The sequence below is a fragment of the Typopeltis vanoorti genome, chromosome 24, assembly GCF_054136105.1.
Source record: "Typopeltis vanoorti isolate ZY-2024b chromosome 24, IOZ_Tvanoo_1.0, whole genome shotgun sequence".
Lineage (NCBI taxonomy): Eukaryota > Metazoa > Arthropoda > Arachnida > Uropygi > Thelyphonidae > Typopeltis > Typopeltis vanoorti.
Window position 1 is genome coordinate 37468120 of NC_143572.1, and position 22894 is coordinate 37491013.

General features: G+C 37.3%; 1 protein-coding gene across 1 annotated transcript in view; it reads right to left on the reverse strand.

Annotated features, from left to right (window-relative positions):
* kl-2 (dynein heavy chain 2, axonemal kl-2) overlaps positions 1–22894 on the reverse strand; it is a 1497432-nt gene that overhangs the window by 107128 nt on the left and 1367410 nt on the right. Inside the window, exon 53 of the mRNA XM_090414156.1 lies at positions 4528–4677. Coding sequence (XP_090270282.1) covers positions 4528–4677 — 150 coding nt within the window. The remainder of the gene's footprint in view (positions 1–4527; positions 4678–22894) is intronic.

Below are 22894 nucleotides of genomic sequence, written 5' to 3' on the forward strand. Positions count from 1 at the left end.
AGCTATTCAAACGCTATAGTTGTATGGTGTCCATGGGGCATTATATCAAGCAATACTTAGTCTTTATTTGAGTTGTAAGTCAGCAGTTATAATTGTAGGAAGTGCAGGTAGATGGTTTAATGTTAAATCTGGTGTCAGACAAGGATGTACATTATTCCCTCTGTTATTCATTATCTTGATGAATTGTTTACTTGACAAATTGCCTTTTCAGTGACCTGTCATTTAATAAATTGCCATTTGGTAAGCTATTTTTTAATTAACCGTTTTTGATGAATTTTCATGAAACAGGATGGAGATGGGACTTGGGTGACAAAGGCAAGTCACATAGTTGACCTATCTAATGATCACTTTTTTTTTTTTTTTTGGAGCAGTTCTGCTGAAAGGGTCTTGATCACTGCATTCTATTAGATGATTGCCTATCGTATAGCTTCTACTGGCATGGTATTTATTAAAGTAATTGGTGGATGCTCTTCCCTAGGAGATGAGTGGTTCTGCTCAGTGATAAGATATGTCTGTTACTGTGTAGAACTGCTGGATAGTATTTTTGAGTGATTGAGTGTTAATTAGTTAAAATGATCCTTCAGATCACTCAGTGCGGTTAGAGAAATCTGAAGGATCGCCTGGTTTTTTGGAGAAGACCCTTTATACAGAGGTCAAAATTGGTCTGGGCAGTGGCCCTTCCACAATCATCATCATGAACCATGGGCTCACTGTCCATTGGTGTCCGATGCCTCCTTCACTATCTTCTTCCACCTTTCTTTGTCCAGTGCACAGTGTTACAGTTTCTGTACAACCATTCCATACCAGTCCTTTACATCGTCTATCCATTCTCTGTATGGTCTACCTCTTCTGTTTAAACCATTCAAAATACCAAACATAAATGTCTTTATCTTCCGGTCCTCACTCATTCTACAGATGTGTCCAAATAATTGCAGCTTCCATTTTATAATCTTCTACATTAGATTCTCTTTTGGTTGTATCTTCCAACAGAGCTCTTCATTTGTGATTTTCTGTACCCATCCTATTCTTAGAATCTTCCTGTAACAAGTTCTTTCAAATGCCAAAATTCTTTTTCTTGATTCCTTATTTATTACCCAAGTTTCAGATCCATACAGTACACCGCTAAAGATGCATGTTTCCAGTACTTTTAGTTTTGTTTGCAGGCTGATCACTTTCCTTTTCCAGATGTTATCCATGGCCTTCAGATTTGTTCTCCCTTTTGCAATCCTGATCTTTATTTCTTTTTTACAGTCCAAATCATACGTCATTTTACTTCACAAATATGAATTGTTTTACATTTTCTATATCAATTCCATCCACATGTATCTATTGTTTCATGTTCTTCTCACCAAATACCACTGTCTTTGTTTTTTCCAAGTCCAAATCTCTCCCCTCATTTAACAGTTTCAGTGTTTTTCGTAGTTCTGTTTCATCTTCTTCAATAATAACAATGTCATCTGCAAATCTCAGATTGTTAATTCTCATTCCGTGTACAGATATTTCTTTTGCATCTTCCTTCAGTTTGTCCATTGCTCTTTCTAAATGTGTGATGAAAATGCTTGGTGATATTGGGTCCCCCTGTTCCAGTGCCTCTGCTTGTTCTAAACCATTTCCCCAAATCATCGCCTATTCTAACTGCTGCAACTGCATCCTGATAAACATCTTTTAATATAGCTATTAGTTTTTTATCAATTCCATAGGATTCCAGAACTGCTAATGTCACTTTCTGGTCAATACTGTCAAATACTTTCTGAAAATCAACAAAGCAAGTATATATGTTTTTGTTTTTTCTCCTAGCTTTCTCTGCTATTAACCTCATTGTCAAAATCTGTTGAATTGTAGTTCTATCCTTCCTAAATCCTGCTTGCTCATCTGAAAAGTATGCTTCCAATTGTGTTCTCAATCTTTCTGTCAATATCATCATCACCACTTTAACATCAACATCACTTGTCAAGGCAATTGTTCTATAATTTTTACATTCTAGCTTATCCTTTCTTGTATAATGTCACTAATATTGATTTCACCCACTCCTCTGGCTTCCCTTCTTTCCATACCATATTACATAGTTGGTGCATTTCTGTAACCATAATTTCACCACCATATTAATCATTTCTCCAGTGATATTATTGTTACCAGGACTCTTGTTGTGTTTTAGCCATCCTATTGCTTTTTCTACCTCTCCTCTTAAAATGTCCATATCATGCTCATTACCTGGTGGTGATATCTGCTTCAATTCTTCAGTCAGTTTCCCAACCTATCTGAATCTAGTTTTCTTCATATAACTCCCTACAGTATCTTGTCCACCACTGTACAATTTTTCCTTTTTCATCAATACTTTGCCTTTTTCATCTTTATTGTGGTCTGTTTTGGTTGCCACTTTCTATTAATGGTTCTGATCATTTTTGTATACCTTCCTTGTTTTATGCTCTCCATAGTACTGTGCTATATTGTTGCATTGGGCTTCTAACCATTTCATCTTATCCATTCTGAATGCTTTTTTCACCTCATTACACTTTCTTCTATATTGCTCCTCTATTTGTTCTGATGTATCCCTTCTTATCTTCAACATTCTTTTCTCCTGTACTAATTTCAGTGTTTCTTGTCTAATTCATTTCTTCTTGATCTTCTCTTCTTCTGGTACTGTTTCTTCATTACTCTTTTTCCTCTTAGATTCGAGTTTTTTTCTTTCTCCACACTTTTAAGTTTCTCTTCTAACACTGTTCTGTACCTTCTTTCTATTTCTGCTTTACTTATTCTTGCTTTATCTATTCTATTCTGATGTTAGGCTTTTTATTTCTTTTTTAATTTCAATTTGATGTTTGCAATCACTAAACTATGGTCCCAGTCTATATCTGCTCTCCTTGAAAAGTTCGACACTGCTGTACTGATGTTATCCATCTTCTTTTAATCGTAATCATATCAATTATGTTCTTGGTTTTCCCATCATTTGATCGCCACATCCATTTTCTACACTCCTTTTGTTGGAATCTTGTGTTACAGATCATCATCTCGTGGTCCACAGCAAATTCTAACAATTTTTACCTCGTTCACTTCTTTCTCTGAAACCATATTTTCCCATGACTCTTTCCGAACCATCATTATCTATTCCAACTTTGGCATTCCAATCTCCTTCAATAATTAGCACATTTTGCTTTGGTATTGTTTCTATTGTCTCTGTCAGATCTTTGTAAAATAAGTCAATATCCTCATCTGTGTTGTGAGATGGGGTGCATATATCTGGACTATTGATATGTTAAATGGTTTTGCCTGAAATCTTGCTACTATGATTCATTCATTGACTGGTTTGTAGCCTAACAGTGGCTCTCAAACTCTTTTGTTAAGAAGGAAGCCAACTCCTGCTTCGTGCTTGGTGTCATGTGCTGACCATATTACTTCCCATCCACTGATCTCTCCAGATGATGTCCATCGCATCTCTGCCAATCCTAGTATATCACACCAATATCTCTTCACTTCCTCATGAAGTAATTCTAATTTTGCCGACATCCAGAGTGTCTGCACATTCCACGTTCCTACTGATAACAGTTCTGTTAGTTTCAGTTTCCTTTCGGTATCCCACTTTTCGATCCAACCCCGATCGCTCGATTAGTATCGCAGGCCTTGTTGATCTGGGCGATGTTCGAGCCAGTATGTTTTACCTGTTGATCCTATAGGTATCAGATAACAATCATGTTTTTTTTTACAGTCAGCGCATCGACACTCATCTGACTGACCCTCCTCCTTTATCCAGGCATGGCAGAGCCTTCCAACAATGCATAATATTATACATATCCGAAAAGGTGTGCTTTGCATTATGGTATGCAAAGGCAATTGATGTGGTGCAATTAGTCTCTATATGCAAATAATCCAGTTGTAAAGATACTTTACGCACAAACTATGTTTGCTTACACCTGAACAAAGGATTAAACCAAGAATATAATTTCTTGGTATCTTTAATTTATTATTTTTAATGAGTTTAGTCATTTCTTTTTATTGTTGTTCTAAGGATAAACTTTGGATTGTCCTGGAATTTAAAGTTCTGAAATTTTCTGGTTTCTGGCCAGAGTGAAGTAGCATGTAGATAACTGCCAGTATATGTGTTTATGGTAAACGAAACACAAAAGAGAACTTTCTGACAGCCTTGAATTGTGGCTATCTTAATTGTGGGTATCTAAGATTTTCTATAATTAATTATAAAAATGTCTAAAAGAGCCTGTGTGTAGTCATGGAGTCAACTGGCAAAGGCGCTGTTTTAAGATCTCAACAACATTTTTGGTTAAAGAGGACTGAGTTTAGAGTCAGAGTTCCAGAGATTCCACATATAAGTCAGTAATGAGAGTGGGGAGCTCATTAATACAACTCTGATTTATTCACAGAGCTGGTTGTCTCATCTAAAATACCAAGATTTAAATAAAGTAAGATAGTGATTAAGGAGCAAATAAATGATTGTGGTGAAAGATTTTGGATAAGATTCAGTGTATCATTGACTACACACTAGTATATTTCTATGCAAAACAAAATATAAAATACCTTCAGCCAAAGAGGAGGAACACGTGCATCATAAATATAGGAAATGATCTCCTCTAAATGAGGGGTCATGAGCTGTATACCTTGAATGCCTTGTTGCAAAGCATTAAGAGAATCCTGAATAAGCCTGATGAATGCATTATATCGTTCTACCTAAAAGAAAAAAAAGAGGGAATTTTAGCACTTCAGTTTATCTCACATGGCTGTTTATAGTTCATTGCATTTTAAATATTGAGAAAATTATGTGCTCATCTCAGAAAATGTCACTCAGGACATATTCTGGTAATATATTGTAGCTGGTTAGAAACAAAATATATGTAACTTAGAACAGGATGACCTGTAGTATTAGTTAATGTGTTTTAATTATTCTCTGAAAACAGAACTGAAGCCAGTAAATACTTTTCATGGGCATTAAAAAAAAAACAAAAAACTGAACAACAGGAAGAATTATGTGGTTGCTAATCAGGTATCAATGCTGCAAACAGTGATCATGACGTACTGGTTTGGGAAACAGTCAAGCAGGAAAAAATTACTGTCAAAAAAAAGGAATATATATGGAATAATACATTTGATTTTGATTGTGAAGCTCCATAGTCAACTAGTATCTGTACATTGGGCTTGTTAGTTGTGTCCAGAAAAGAAGCTGACAGAGCATGGGAATTGATTAGGGCAGCATCTGACACAGGTAATGCATAGCTGTATAAAAGAGTTCAGTGAATAAATAAAGTATGAGTGAAATAGATGAACAGTGAAAACAGACAGAATGTTGGAGAAGAAGAAGATGTTAGGAAGGAGGTATATATACAGGGTGTTCGGGATAAATTTGACATATTTATAATTAATTATATTTTTCCGTAAGTTACATGTATTAACACACACTTCTCTTCATTTAAAAGTTTGGACCCTTCTTCATTCATATACAAGATGTCAGAAAGGATGGATAGCTGGAACCCACCTGAATCATGGAAGAGAATAACTTGTATCATGATGATTCGTGCCCGCCATCAAAATAAGGATATTACGACTGCTGCCCAATGCTCCCTGAATACAGTAAAAACAATCAGGCATGAACTAGAGACTTGCAATGGTGACTACGAGGATGTAGCAAGAAGAAAGATCCCTAGCAGACGATCTGATTGCGTTCGTACAGCAGAATTCCTCGCAAATCTGCAGGAACAGGTGTTGAAGAACCCTGGCATTGGAATTCGGGCTTTGTTCGTGGAGTTGCTAACTGTAGTCAAGCCCTGGATAACAAGGGTAGCCAATGGTAGGCCGTATGTATGGCAGCAGGATTCGGCCCCTTGCCACACCTCTGGGAAAAGTCAAAAATGGTTGTCTGAAAATTTCTACGACTTCACCAGTCCAAATGTTTGGCCTCCAAACTCCCCAGACCTTAACCCCATGGATTATTTTGTATGGGGCGCAGTTGAAAAAGACACCAATCGCACTTCCAGTAATACAAAAGCCCAGTTAATGGATAAAATTAAAACAGTTTTTGCGGCCCTTCCCAGGGAGACTGTAGCATCAGCTTGTTCGAGGTTCCGAAGCAGAATTGAAGCTGTGATTGATGCTAATGGTGGTTATTTTGAGTAAATCTTGTTGATAGTATTGTAATTAACTCTGCCTGTAATGTTTTTTTGTCAATTCATTAAATTTAATAGATACAAAGAAGATTTTCTTTTTCCTTACGAAACTGTCAAATTTATCCCGAACACCCTGTATATAGTCAAGAGATTCATCGTGGGAAGACTTTAGGAAACACAAAGTTTATCATACCACTTCTTGAACTCATTGCCCATTCTTGCTCTCACCACTCTATCAGGCAATGCATTCCACGGGGCTCAACCACCCTCCACCCAAAGAAACCACTCCTCACTCTCTTGCTCACAGCTTCCTTTCGTAACTTCAAGGGATGGTCTCCTTGTCATTGCTCCTTCCCACTTTTCCAACAAGTGAAAGAACTCCCAGTGGTGTCAACCCTGTAACTGCCTCTCAACAGTTTAAAAGTCTCGATCATATCACCTCTCCTTCTTCTATCTGCCAAACTCTGCAGTCCACATTCCCTCAGACGATCCTCATAATTAACATTGTAGAGTCCTGAAACCATCTTTGTTATCTGCCTCTGTACCCTTTCCACAGTTAAATTATCCCTTTCAAATCCTGGGGATCAAATTTGAGAACAATAGTCTAAGTATGGTCTGATCAGGGTCTTATACAATGGAATAATAACTCTTTTATCTCTGTAGGTCAGTGTCGTTCTCAGTATTGCAGCAATCCTCTGGGTTACCTTCACCACCTTTGCAATATGTTCCCTGAATTTCAGTTTTCTATCCATCAATATCCCAAGATCTCTTGTCTCCCCTGCTTCCTCCAGTACAGCTCCTCCAATTGAGTATGCAGCCTCCCATCGATGTATCCAAACTTCAAGACTTTACATTTTGCTGCATTAAACCAGTACCTCCATTCATTTGCCCATCTGTCTAGTTTATTCAAATCCTCTTGCAGGGCTGCCACATCGGCACTATTACTAATAACCCTGCCCAACTTCACATTATATGCAAAAATTGAATATCCCTTTGCAATCCATTGACAATGTCATTGATATAAAGGTTAAACAATACAGGTCCCAGTACTGAGCCCTGTGGAACCCCCACTTGTAACCTTCTGCCTCCTTGATATTGCCCCAGTGGCACGCCAGCCATATGTGCAATGTGTGCGATGCACACAGGTGCCAGAATAGTAAAGGCGCCACAGAGGAGGAAATACTTAAAAAAAACGTTTTTTTAAAGTGATTTTTTATTGGGGGGGGGATAGGGGTACCAACTAAAGTTTTGCACACAGGCGCCAGACACTACTAGTGTGCTACTGGGTATAGAGGTGCCAATTAAAGTTTTGCACCCAGGTGCCAGACACTACTGGCGCATCCCTGTATTGCCCCACCATACACAACTCTCTGATACCTATCAGACAGCCAATCCTGAATCCAGTTGACTAACCTGACATCTAAAGTTGCAGCACATCTAAAGACATGTGCTGCAACTTAAGAATCAGCTTATCATTTGGTACCCTATCAAATGCCTTTGTAAAATAAAAAAAAATGTCAGAATATGCCTTTGCCTCATCAACTGCTCTTTTCACTTTATTATAATAGGCAATCATATTACTAAAGCAAGAGCGCCCATAACAAATCCAATTTGATTCTCACAGATAACATTACCCTCAGCTGTCCAATGCTGTATATGGTCCCTCACTAATTTCTTCAAGACAACTACTGATGACACACAAACTGGCCTATAATTAGACACTTCCAGTTTGCTACTGCCCTTATGCAATGGCACTATCTTACCTTGCTTCCATTCCTTGGGTACCTTTCCAGTAGCCAGACTTTCATTGAAAAGCCAGGTCAACGGAGCTGTCAGTTCTTTAGAACATTCACTCAAAACCCCGTGGTGAAATACCATCTAATTCCCCAGCTTTACTGACATCCAGAGTACTCAGTATTTGGAACACACTCTCCTCTTGCATCTCTAAACCTCAAACCTGCCCTATCCTTCTAGTATTAAAACCTATTTCTCCAGGATGAAATACTCCAATAAAGTGTTCATTGAACAACTCCATGTCCTCTGCGTCAGTCAGTCTATTCCCATTTTTATCCCATAATGTCATTCTTCCGCAATCATGTCTTTAGCATATTGAAAATTATGAATGTTAATACAGCAGGAGGACTGGATGGCATGTCAGCCCCTGTACTGCATGAATGTGCAAGAGAATTGGCATTGCCTCTGATGAAGTTGTTCAGTCTAAGTCAGCTCTGGCAGGTTTTAGGGGAGTGTAAAGATGCTCCAAGATGGAAGTGGTAAACTACAGAACAATTAATACATCAGAAATGGTTGTTAAAGTATTGAAAAAGTTGGTTAAAGATAAAATCCAGCACTAAGCCGATAATGATGCAATATTTTATATTGGGAGGCACGGTTCTGTAAAGGGCAAGTCCTGTCGTAGTCATTTATTTACATTTTATAATAAAGTGACAGCAGAATTGGATAAAGGAAATGGCTACAACATGATACTGCCTTACTTTGCAAAGGCATAAGGCAGAATACCACATGGAAATGTATTACAAAAGTTGGCAAATGGCTGTATCAAATCAATTTACCAAAAATCTAGATGACAGTCATTTTAAGATCACATTAGTGTAATATTTGTTAATCTCTCTCTCTCTCTCTCTCTCTCTATCCAACAACAGATTGTGCTAATTAGGACTTTAGTTCTTTGTGTATCTGTTATAATTTTAAACTGTTCCCACTGTTAAATTAATTATTGCTGTGTGTGTTTGTGCTCTAAAGATGCTGGGTATAAAAGAAACAAAATATCGGCAACTAAGTAAATCAATATACTATTTATTTTCTTATTATTGTCTTGTGTTATGAATTAAAACTGTTAAAAAATTCAACATGAGACTATGCTTTAAACTGTTTTTTTGTTTATGCACTCACCAATTATATTCCATAACCACTCTTGAAGCAACAAATCTGCTCCTTGCTCCCTTGTTCACATTTTATATAACTTCCAGAATGACCTCTCATTCTACACTTATCCTGATCCATTCTTACGAATAATCTTTACTGTATTACTATGGTACAAATTATATTCATAATTATCATCATCAGACTTCTGTGGAATCAAAAGATTTAGCTCAGGAATACATACTGTCACATATATAGCTAATTAAATCATGGCTTAAATGCATTCACCATTCCAACACACACACACACACACACGAGAAGTCGCACAAGTTCGGATGCGAGTGGACATGCCTGAAATCGCTCCTGCTTTTACCTTGAATTAGTGCGGTATCGAACAGAAAAACTGGATGTATCTAGCATTGACTGATAGCTCGTACAGTGCTCTATCTAAGTGAGTAATTTACTCTATAGTTTCATAGTTCTAACCGTGTATGAGTGAAATTTTATTCTATCCTTATGAACTGAATACTGCTGGTCAGACTATCTATTGTTCAGCTACCTCAAGGACAATGTCCTGGTCATAATAGGTTTAGTTGCGACAGCAAGGGCTAACCCCCCCCCCCCCCCAACTGCTGCTACTGAAGCCTATTCAATGGAATCGTCACCTCTAGGAACAAGCAGGACAACAACTGTAAGTACACTATCTTAAACTTTGTATCTTAGAAAGCGTAGCAGTTCAATAGGAAGGCTATAACACACAACTTTAAATAACATTAAGATGGTGGCACAGGACGAATTAGAGTTCGAAAAAGTCCTAGATTTGCTGCCTAACGTTGCCCAAGTAAGCGGTAATTTAAGAAACGATTTAAAAAAAGGACATACTAACCGCAGTTAGCGAACTAACAAAAGTTTTCAATAAAATGAAAAACGAAACTAAAATAACAATAGAACTACAGGCAGCTACAAGCAACCAGGAACAGGTTAACTTAACTCAGCCTACTCAGCTATACTCGCAAGTCATTAAAACAATAATAAAAACAAAGACAAATTTGAAAACAATCCATGCTATAAACTAATAGTGAAACTGATAGCTCAACTAAATAGTGAGGAAACTAAAAATATCATGAAAGAAAAAAGACCCATGGAAAATCAAAATTGGAAAACAAAAATGAAATGTATTAATAATGGAGGAGTCTTAATTGAATCCAAAGAAAAGAATGACATAGACTTGCTACATAATGAAATCACGAAGGAATGCAAAGACACGTTAGTAGCAAATCCCAGCAAGAAATATCTTTCAAGACTAATTATATATGATATTCCCAGTGAAATTGATACGAACGACGCAATCAACTCAATCCGCATGCAGAATGAAGAACTCTTCAGAACTGATACAAAGCTGACACAGAAATTTATCATGACAAATAAAAAAAACGAACAAGAGAAACTTAATTATTGAAGTCGATCCAACAGTGAGGATCAAATTTCTAAAAACTAGTGTCAAAATGCTGTGGAGAATTTGCCATTGGGTAGACTGTAAACGTTCTGAGGCGCTTTAACTGCAATAAATTCCACCATCACACATGAGAGTGCAAGGGGAAACCAGCTGTCCATTCTGCTCTAAAGAACATAAGGTCAGCGAATGCCCACGAAATAAGCCCGAGATGAACTGCATAAATTGCCAAAATCACAACAAGCATGCCAAAACCAAAAAACTGCAAACACATGGCACTGCAAACACAGCAAAGACTGCCTGACATACAACTACTACAGACAGTTCAAAATTCAAAACACAGATTATGGAAAGCAATAACAAAGCTAGCAGAAACAGCACTACTTCCCTGTCATGTTTTCAAATAAATCTTCAACACTCTATAAAGGCTGTAAATAACTTAATAAAATAACTTTTTCATAAATAGAAAAAATATAGGACTAGCATTAATACAAGAACCCTACAACATCAACAACAAAATATGTGGCTTTCCAAGTAATTATAAAATATTTTCAAAGTGATCAGAAAGAAAGAGAGCTGCAATGTTAGTGATCAACCCTGAAGTCGAGGCAATATTAATTTCTCAGCACAGCAACGAAGACTCGGTAGTTATCGAAATTACATACAGAGGAATTAAAACTTTTGCTGCAAGTATGTATCTAAACTATACTGCTGACATAAAATACAACCTAGAAAAACTGAGCAACATCATGGATTTTACCATCAACCACGGCCTAATTCTAGGAATAGATAGCAATGCCCATTCGGTATTATAGTGTAACAAAAACACAAACAATAGAGGAAAAAAAAATTTGGCCGTGGAAAAAAAAATGATGGACTGTTACAACGATTGTAACAGTCCATCATTTGAAAATACCAGAGGAAGCAGCAGAATATTAAGTTTCATTATCAGTAACAAAAATTTAAACAGAATACACAACACAAACCATCGAATTAATACCAAGTACTTCACCAATAAAACCAACTTAGAGAAATTTATAAAAGCATTAAAAAGAGAATTTGCACGCCTAATCTCAAAAGATCACTATAATATGAACAGCAAACAACAGCCCAGCTTAGACAAAAACCAAGCCATCTGGGCATCAGTACAAACTGATACAGACTTCCTTGCTTCTGCACTTTCATCAAGTCTGATAAAATCCTGTGACCAAACACTCAGAACAACTAATAAGCTAAACATCAATGGAAGAAAATCAATACCTTGGTGGAACGACAAACTATCAGTCCTAAGAAAATATGTTAATGCACACCGACGACTATACCAATTTTTTCATGGAAAAAAATTCTATACAGTTTCAACCGTATTGAATCCTTGGAATTGCATATTGCCTGCAAAGGTTGGTTGATTAGTAGAACCTCTGCTACTAATGGCTCAGTTAAGTAAGTTTGAGTGTGGTTAGTAGTTGGAAGGGGAACCAATCGTTCGATGCTGTTGGCACACTCTCTCCCTCAATGAATCTTTGGACTCCCTGGAGGTGTCAAATAATTTTTTTTTTTTTTTTTTTTTTACAGAATTCAGCACAAAGTGCTACATTTGCTGCATTGGATTTCAATTAAAATTTTTAAAAATACTTTTTTTGCCTCTGTATTATGTATTTACAACACATGTTCTTCTAATATTTACAATAAAGATTATACAGAATTTTTGAATATAGAATATACATAATAATAATAATTTATTTATTTTTTTTTTTTATGTCTCAGATAAATTGCATACATAGATGCTGTAATAATTATATATTTATAATTATTTATAATTATAAATATATTTATAATTATAAATTTATAATTATAAAATTTATAATTATAAATATTTATAAAACATTACAATTGTGAATAACTGATACTTGCAAGTTAATAATTTTCTTCCTCGAAGCTTAGCAGAGCTTATCTGAGGAAAATAATAGATGATAGATGGTGGTGGTTTCATGGTTATGTTCCTATACTGGTCACAAGCCGGGTGTTGATTTTACTGTTTGTTGGTACGTGCTTGGAAGACTTCGACTGCTATTACAGTTTAACTTTTTTTTTTTTTTGCGCAAATAGGGTTGGATTTAGACATGGCATATTTGTTTCTTTGTGTTCTTGTAGTGATGGTTTTTTGAGAGGGGCTTTATCATATTTGTGTGTGTGTGCGTGTGTGTGTTGGGGGGAGAGAGAAACAGGAATTGCTCTAATTTTCATTCTCGCTATAATATTTATACAGCTCCTGTTTCAGCTCTCTGTATGTTCCTAGGTTTCTGTTGTCGAACGGCAGTTTGTTTATCATGTCAGGTACGTAGAAGTTTCGGGTGGCTTTGATGTAGTGATTGTTATATTTATATGTTATGTGGTTTGTTGACTGTAGTCTTGTTATTTGATATGTTGTTCTGGTTACTCTATATGTTGGGTTGTGGTAATGTTTTAACATGACTGTTAGTGGCATAAGTGTTTCACCTTAAATATTTTGTGTTTTGTCCGTGCTTCTTGCATAAGAGTGGGTTGTTCCCAGAATATCAGTTTTACAAATAATAATAATAATAATAATAATAATAATAATAATAATATATAAATTAGCAGCAAGTAAGAATAAGACAACACCTATATTATCAACTATCAAGAAAACAGGCATCTACACTAAAAACTTAGCAGAAACTGCAGCTATTATGATAAAGAAGTTCGTTTCCAATGAAGATGAATCAACAGATGAAGAAATCCACAAAATTTACAGACAAAGAATGAAAACAGACATAGACACTCCTGATGACTACTTATTTACATCTAATGAAATCAAGTTACTATTAAGATTAATGGATCCAAAAAAAACTCCTGGAGAAGACAGAATCACCAGCGATATACTCCTAAGAGCATTTCTCGAATTCCCCGAATTCATAACAACAGTTTACAATGAATGCCTAAAAAGGTGACGATTTCCATCAATATGGAAACGCTCAAAAATTATACCCATAATCAAACCAGGAAAAGAAACATCTGACGAAATTAGCAAATACAGACCAATCAGTCTCATAAATGTTGCTGGTAAGGTACAAGAAAAACTCCTAATAAACTGAATAATGCACTATGTCTACTCAAGAAACCTATTAGGCAGCAATCAATACACATTTAGACCTCAGCCCAGCACAGTAGATGCAAATATGGAGGTTAAAGAGTTCACAGAAGACAGTCTACAGCAAAAAAAAGAAGTACTACTGATCTCACTCGATGTGCAAGGAGCCTTCGATGCTGCATGGTGGCCAGCTATAATCAATCAGTTAATAGATTTAAAATGCCCAAAAAACTTACTCTACCTTATAAAAAATTATTATACAGACAGAAGAGCAACCATGACATTAAAAACCACAACTGTAGTAAAAGAAGTCAAACGAGGCTGCCCGCAAGGTTCCTGCTGTGGGCCAGGTTTCTGGAACATTCAGTATGACTCGCTTTGAAGACTTCCTTTCACTATTGAAAGGAGGTCTTCAAATTACTGAAACAAAAGTCATGGCCTTCGCCATTGACATGATAATAATGATTCGGGGATGCGACGGCTTACAGTTAGAAGTAACGACCAATGAAGAGCTCTTTAAAATTGCAGAGTGGGCACGCAAGAAAAAAAGTTACCTTCAATAGCACCAAGTCTAAAGTGCTCCACATCTCATGCAAAAAATCAAAACAATCCGTAATGGTCTTCCTAAACAGAGACGTTCTCGAGGTAGCCAGTGAGTTAAAATACCTAGGAGTGATAATAGATGAAAAATTTACCTTCAATAAGCACATCTCATATGTTGCCAAAAAAAGCTTACAAGTAGTAAACCTACGACTTAGCTAGGAGGTTTAAGGATTAAGTGGGGATTAGGCCAACGAATACTGAAAACAATATATACCAGTGCTACACTACCACTGATATCTTATGCTGCACCTGCCTGGAAAAATACACTAAAATCAAAGATAAACCGACAAAAACTATTGAAGAATACAAGACGATATCTTTCGAGGCAGCTTGCGTTATTGCAGCTCTCTGCCTGAAGATACAAGAATTATCTCTTGTATATGACATCACTTCTGGAAGATATAATGAAAGTTACAACATCGATCCAAATTACTATTCAACTACACGTTACTCAACTCATCAATAGTAGCTGGACCCACTGAGCCCACCCACTACAGCCCATCAGGAAGTTCTGATGTATTAGACATAGTTATCCTCAGAAACATCAAATATCAATACCAGCTGGAGACAGTAGAAGAGCTTAACTCAGATCATAATCCCATCCTGCTTAGGTTAGGACTTCAAGATCAGCTCTCTCTCCCCATCATTCTTTCATACCATGGGACAAGCTCTCTAAGGTTCTCCCAGTCCACATCGGTCCACCCCCTGTTATTCATAAAAAAGAAGAAATAGACCAAGCTGTAAGCAATTTAACTAGGCAAATCAACACAGCAATAGCATCAGTCACTCAAACCACTGTCTTCCACGCTCCTAATTGGATCCCAGAAGAGATAATGGACCTGATTAGGGCCAAAAATAAAGTCAGAAAGCGATATCACAACACCAGAGCCCCGCAGGACAAAGCAACCTTAAACAGACAGGTTCAAGAAGCCCTCTAGATCCACAGGAATTCCAAATGGGAATCCAAACTCAAGGAAATCAACCAAGAAGATAACTCCATGTGGAAGTTTGTAAAATCTCTTCGTACCAAAAGACAACCACTTCCTCCTTTAAAGACCAATCTTTGAATTGCACACTCAGATGAAGAAAAAGTGGAAGCCCTAATTGACAATCTGGAAAATCAATGCAGCCCATCTTACGCAAACTTAAATTTCAATCTTATTTACAAAGTTTATCGTAAAGTTAGAAATGCACTAAGTCAGCCTAAGGATGATTCAGAAACCATCACCCCCACATCTCCAACAGAAATAATAAATATCATTTCCCATCTGAAGAATAAAAAGGTCCCAGGCCCTGACGGCATTACGAATAGAATAATAAAGCTACTCCCACAGAAAGCCATAATTCATCTAGTTAATATTACCAATTCCATTTTAAGATTCCAGTACTTTCCCACAGATTGGAAAATCGTGGACATTATACCTCTGAAAAAGTCTGGTAATAACCCACAACTTCCCCATAGCTACAGGCCCATCAGTCTCCTTTCCTGTCTTGGCAAAGTAATAGAAAAGGTCATCCTATCAAGACTACAATCAGTAGTGGACCAACAGAAAATAATCCCAAATGAGTAATTTGAGTTTCACAAAGCTCACAACATGGTGCAACAAATTCACCGACTAACAGAACATATCACTTATGGTTTAACTGGCGGAATCCAGAGAGTTCATCGAAAAGGCAATTCATCGAAAGACAATTCATCGAAAAGCAATTCATCGAATGAACAATTCATCGAACGACAATTCGTCGCAAATGCAATTCATCGAAAAAACAGTTCACCGAAAATTTAAAATTTTCGAAAATGTTATGAGAAAATCGATCCATTTTGAGCAAACCCAGAACCGTGAATAAGGAGATTACAAAGCTACTTTCACAGGGAAAAATTATAGAACAATATGGTTCTTATAATCTTTCTTGTCCGATAACTGTTTCATGTCTGTTCATGGGACTGATTTGCCTGTTTCCGGAAGAAAAGCCCAGCCGTATCTATATTATGTCTGATAACTTAACTTTAGCAGAACAGGACTGATAAAAATTATGCATAAATGGGACCAACTACCCAGGTCTTTGTAACTAAACGGCTTCGTTTTTACCGACTGAACTATGCGGGCTTCATTATTATTATTGTTGCTAGTAGTAATATGCGACTTCAATACAGCAATTTTTATGGGATGAATTTTATTCAGATTCGCTATTTGAAACTTTTACAAGAAAATGTCGAACTTTTCCAGTTTTCAGTTGAGCTATATTCGGGGAGACAATGAAATAATGTGTCCAAATTATGTACTGTATTACAAAACTCTCTCTTAAATGACTTAGTAGAAGTTGTTGATACAAGAAGCTGTCTGCATGGTTCAGTTTTTGTTCTAAATGGATTACTTTTACCAAAACATTATCGAAAATTTAAAATTTTCGGTGAATTGTTTTTTGATGAATTGCATTTTCGACGAATTGCCTTTCGATGAATTGTTCATTCGATGAATTGCCTTTTCGATGAATTGTCTTTCGAAGAATTTGCTTTTCAACGAATTTTCCTGTAACCTTAACTGGCACATTCACACTGCTGCTGTATTTTTGGATGTTACCAAGGCCTTTGATAAGGTCTGGCATCAAGGCCTTATCTTCAAACTAATTGAAAACAAAATCCCAATTAAACTAGTGAAACTAATATATTCATATATTAATGAAAGATCATCATCATCATCATCATAATCATCAAATTCCTGCCATGTACCCTCAAGGGGTGTACAGGATATGACAGTACTACATGAAAAAATTACATCATTACTAACTTCCTATCTCCAATTTTCCTCCAAATCAGTCTGTTACTTGTCAAGAGTCCAACATTATCAGATCTTATATTTCTATCATCTAAGGCACTTTGTAACGTATCAATCCACCTATATCTTGGTCTTCCTCTGGGTTGTTTTCCTGCCAACCTGGCAGAGAACACTTGTTTTGCTAATCTTTCCTCTCCCATTCTATTTAAGTGACCATACCACCTGAGATTAGCTCTGATAACGCATTCCTGGATGCTGACAATGTCAAGTTCTTTCCTAATATCCTCATTTTTAATATGATATTGCCATTGATGCCATCTGTTCACGCCTCTAATCTTTCTCAGGACTCTCATATCTGCGGTCTCTAGTCTTTGGTCAAGTGTTTTACTTCTGACCCAGCTCTCAGATCCATAAGTTAAAACTGGTTTGAACACTGTCTTGTATACAGCTAATTTAGTGTTCCCGACTAATTTCTCTCTTATTCCATATGAATTTATTCAATTGACTTCCCACCATACCAGCTTTGCTGATTCTGTTGTCTATTTCTATATTTAATTTACCATCTTCAGTAAAAATCGTGCCTAAGTAACTGAAATGTTTTACTTGTTCCACAGGTTCTCCATTCACAACACAGTTGACATTTTCAATGATTCTGCCTATTTTCATTGTCTTTGTCTTTTTATTGCTGACCTTCATACCATATCTATTACAGCAGCAATTGAATTTAGTCAGAGAATCTTACAGACTTGTAGCGGATTTATTTAGAAGTATAACATCATCCGCATAAAGCAAAGAGCTGACATTAACATCTCCAATTCTGATATCATGTTTAATACCACTTTACTTCATAATGTGATCCATATAGATAATGAATAACAGAGGGGATAATGTACATCCTTGTCTCACACCAGATTTAACATTAAACCATCTTCCTGTACTTCCTTCAATTCTAACTGCTGACTTACAACTCAAATAAAGACTAAGTATTGCTTGATATAATGCCCCATTGACACCATATAACTGCAGCGTATTGAATAGCTTCTCTCTTGGCACCTTGTCATATGCCTTTTCAAAATCGACAAAACTTAAATACAGATCTTTGTTAAATTCCCATGCTTTCTCGACTATATGTCGTAAAGTGAAGATCTGATCCTGACAGCCTCTATTTGGCCTGAATCCAGCTTGTTCTTCACCAAGCTTTTCTTCCACAATTCTTCTCAACCGTTTCTCAAGTATACTTGCATAGATCTTGCCAGGAACACTCAGTAGGGAAATACCTCTGTAATTCTCACATTCAGTTTTATTTCCCTTTTTATATATGGGTACTATGAGAGCTCTACTCCAATCATCGGGAATTCGTCCCTTTGTCCAGGCTTTCTGAACTATGCAGTGCAGCCACTGTAAGACTTTTATACCACCATACTTCAGCATTTCTGGTCGAATATTATCTACTCCTGCTGCCTTTCCACATTTCAAGCCTTTGATGGCTTTTTCTACTTCAAATATGGATATGTATTCCTGACTGCATGCCTGATCAGTGTTTTTTATCACTGTGCTGTCATCACTGCTTGTTTCATTTAGCAGTTTTTCAAAATAATTACTCCATACTTGAAGGATATTTTTTTCTACCGTTTTCATGTCACCTTTATCATCTCTAACTCCTTTTACAGCACTCTTTCCTCCATTCCTAAGCTTCTTCAACAACCTCCAGAATATTTTGCCACCTTCTTGATATTTATTTTCTATATTCTTGCCAAAGTCCTCCCATGACTTTTGTTTAGCTAGTTTTACACACTGTTTAGCTTTCTTAGATTTGACTAAGGTAGTTTCTGACCTCTGGAATGTTGAGTATGAGGAAAGATTGAAAAGATGTAATCGAACTCAAGCATCAAACTATAGGCCTATCTGTGTGTCAGGTGTTGTGGTTAAGTTGTTGGAGAGGCTTGTGAGAGCTAGGATCCAGAGTTGGGTTGACAACAATGGTATAATCTTTGATGGACAGCATGGATTTGCTAAAGGGAGGTCATGTTTTAGTAATCTACTTACTTATTACAATAAAGTGACTGCTTCCTTGGACAGAGGAGAAGGATACACAGTAATATACTTGGATTTCGCAAAGGCTTTTGATAGAGTACCTCATGATAAGTTGACAGTCAAACTAGAGCAGATGGGGTTGGATATTAGATTAGTGCATTGGATTGGAGACTGGCTATCTGATAGGTATCAACAAGTTGTGTATGGGGGTGCAATATCCAGGAAAAGGAAAGTCACTAGTGGAGTGCCTCAGGGGTCTGTTTTAGGGCCATTACTATTTAACTTATATATTAATGATATTGGTGAAGATTTGGATGGAGATATTCAGTTGTTTGCAGATGATGCAAAGTTGGGACGAACCATAAAGAGTAGTGAAGATGTTGTGGCCTTGCAAGAAGACTTGAATAAAATGAGTGATTGGGCAAGCAAATGGGGATGTGAGTTCAATGTTGCAAAATGTAAAGTTTTAAAATTTGGAAAACAAAGATGGGATGCAGAATTTATGCTTGGTGAGAATATATTGTTGGAAGTAGAGGAAATAAGAGATCTGGGGGTGATAGTGGATAAGGATCTAAAATTTAGGGGACACATCGCCAAAATTGTGAAGACAACACAAAGACTTCTGGGAATGATGCGGAGGACACTGACATGTAGAAGTAGGGAGATACTTGTTCCAATGTATAAGGCTTTGATTAGGCCACACTTGGACTATTGTGCCCAGATTTGGTCACCGGGTTTTCAGAAGGATGAAGAGATGTTGGAAAGGGTCCAAAAGCGACTGACTAAGGTAGTTTCTGACCTCTGGAATGTTGAGTATGAGGAAAGATTGAAAAGATGTAATTTGCAGAGTCTCGTGGAGAGAAGGAAGAGGGGAGATATGATAGAGACCTACAAGTTGGTAAGGGGTTGTTATAGGATCAATGGTGGAGAAGTTCTACAGAGAATAGTAGGAGATCAGGGGAGAACCAGAGGTCATCCCTGGAAATTGTATAAGGAGGGTGTGAGTAAGGGAGTGAGAGGCAGGTTTTTTTCGTGCAGAGTTGTGAGTGATTGGAATGCCTTGCCTGAGAGCGTGGTGTCTGCAAGTAGTTTGAATGTGTTTAAGACACGGTATGATGAGATGTGTGTGTAAGATAAAAGGACCTCCTAGATGAGTCTTTGACTCCATGAGGTCTTGTTTAATAATAATAATAATAATATTTGTCTCTGTATTCTGTAAGAGTAAAAGCTGACTTATTTGCCAGTAACTTTTGATATGCTTTCTTCTTTTCCTTCACTGCCTCTTTAACTTCCTGTGTCCACCAGGGAGTTCTGATTTTTTTATCCTTGCACACAACCTCACCACATGCCTCTCTGGCAGAATCAATCAATGTTTTCTTCAGAGTTTGTCACTGAATCTCCAAGGTTTGATTCCTGTTCTCAAACTCTTTCATTTTCTTTTCAATAATTTTTCTGTATTTTAGTCTACAGTTCACATCTTAGAGCTGCTCAACTTTTATTCACTTTAAAACTTTCTTACATGTTATTCTTTTCAATATGAAATTCAATTTTATCCTGCTCAAGACTAAATAGTGATCACTTCCAATTTCAAATCCTCTGTACACTCTGGTGTCCTGCACCAGGGAGAAAACATCACTATCAACAATAACATAGTCAATGAGACTTTTCTTATTCCTAACCTCTTCTCTCAATTTGAATTTGTGCACATTTTTATGTTGGAACATGGTGTTAGTAATAACCAGTCCATGTCCTGAGCAGAAATCCAACAGATATTTGCCATTATTATTAGCTTTGCTCTTTTCTCCAAATTTTCCCAAAATATTTTTATATGTCTCATAATCATTTCCTACTCTGCTATTTAGATCCCCAACAAGGACCAACTTTTCCTTTTTCATTGTGTCAGTTGCTTTTTCTAAAGCGTCAAAAAATTCCTCCACTTCTACCTTAGAAGAAGGTACCTTTTTTTTGATCAAGGCGCTAGCGTCGCCGTAGCACGTGGTGGTGAATTTGAGCTGTGCAGAAGAAAGTGATTTTTAATCGGTGAATAGTCCGCTTTTTCCCCCGTTTTTCTACGTTTTTGAGTGCTAAATTGTTTCTCTGAATACGAGTGTACTTCAATGGTTGTTTTTTGGAAGTTAGTTGCTGTCGCAATATAATATATTTTGGTACCGTCGGAATCGAACGCGTAACGGTGGAAGACAAAACGAAGCTAAGTTACTGTATTTAGTTATATTTCATTTTATTTAATTATATTTAGTACTTAAATGTTCTGATGTTTGTACTTTTTTTTCCCTCTTATTTATTAATTGAATAATTATTAAAGATTACGCTACTCGGCAGTAAGGAATGATGGTGGATTCAGCAGCAGTCGCAAGTGGTGTAACGCCAAGTCCTCCGCCATTTAAGAACTCAATTATTAGCAATATCATAAGGGACTTTGTGGCATGCAGTACTTGCGGCATGTATGCGTCTCGTGAATTACATATGTGGCTTGTTAAAGAGAGTGGAGAGCGTATGTGCGCAAAATGCAGGCAGTTGGAGGAAATAAGTACATTAGATATATCGATATCCGACTTTGTTGCTCCAGGAACGGGGAATGAACGTAGGAAGACAAGTAGTATGATAGCAGAGAATGAGAAAATAATAGTTGATAGTGTGGAAGGTGTGAGTGACTGTGGAAGTTTAGGAGATGGTTTTGTTTGGGAGAGTAAATTTAGATTAAGAGTGACTGACCTGCAGAGGGAGATAGATGAGTTGAAAGAGGAGGTGGAATGTCTTGTGAATGAGAGCAGAAGTATGAAAGATAAGATTAGGAGAATGGAAGAGATAAATGCAAGGCGAATCAGAGTAGGAGAGAGAGAGAGAATTTAGGGAGTATGAGTGAGAGGTATGGGGGTGCTAGAAGAGGAGAGAATGGAAACAGTAGAAGAGAGGGAATGAGAGAGAGGTATGGGAATGCTAGAAGAGGAGAGAATGGAAACGGTAGGAGAGATGGAATGAGAGAGAGGTATTGGAATGCTAGAAGACGAGCGGATGGAAACAGTAGTAGGAGAGACAGAATGAGAGAGGGATATGGAAGTGCTAGAAGTGGAGAAAATGGAAACAGTAGGAGAGAGGGAATGAGAGAGATGTATGGGAGTGCTAGAAGAGGAGAGAATGGAAACAGTAGAAGAGGAGAGAATGGAAACAGTAGAAGAGAGAGGTATGGGAATGAAAGAAGAGGAGAGAATGGAAACAATAGGAGCGAGGGAATGGTAAGAGGTATAATGTATGGCGACTCAATGATCCGTGGTGTTCAAGATAGGATGCGTGAGGAGTGTTTGCCAGGAGGAACAATAGAAAGGGTGGCTATGGCAATTAAGAGAGGTGAAAGGGTGGATGAGATGATTGTGATGGTAGGAACGAATGACTTGAGTGATAATGTAAGTCGGGCAGCGAGAGATATGAGATTTTTGCTTGAGACTGTACGGAAAAAGACAGAGAGAGGAAAAATAGTGTGCGTGTTGCCTAGGTATGATAATGATGAGCTGAGCAGAAGAGCGGTGATATTGAATGGCATAATAGCGAGAATGTGTGACAAGAGAGGACTGGTATATGTGGATGCCTCGAGTGTGTTTGAGGAAAGAGAGGAGTTGTATGCGAGAGACCATTTACATTTGAATGAGGAAGGACGTAGGCATCTGGAGAGATTGCTGTTCTGAACGAGTCAGTGTGTCCCAGGGAGGATGATAGCAGGGGTGGCCTCTTGTGGGAATGGATACTTGGGAGAAGGGAGACAATGTCAGGTAACACTGAGCCCAGTGGAGTCCAGAAGAGATAATGCTGGGTATAGAAAAAATGGCATTTATATGCTGTATACTAATGCCAGGAGTATCCGGAATAAGGGAGAGGAATTGGTGGCGCAGATAGCATCAGCCTGGCCAAAAATTAT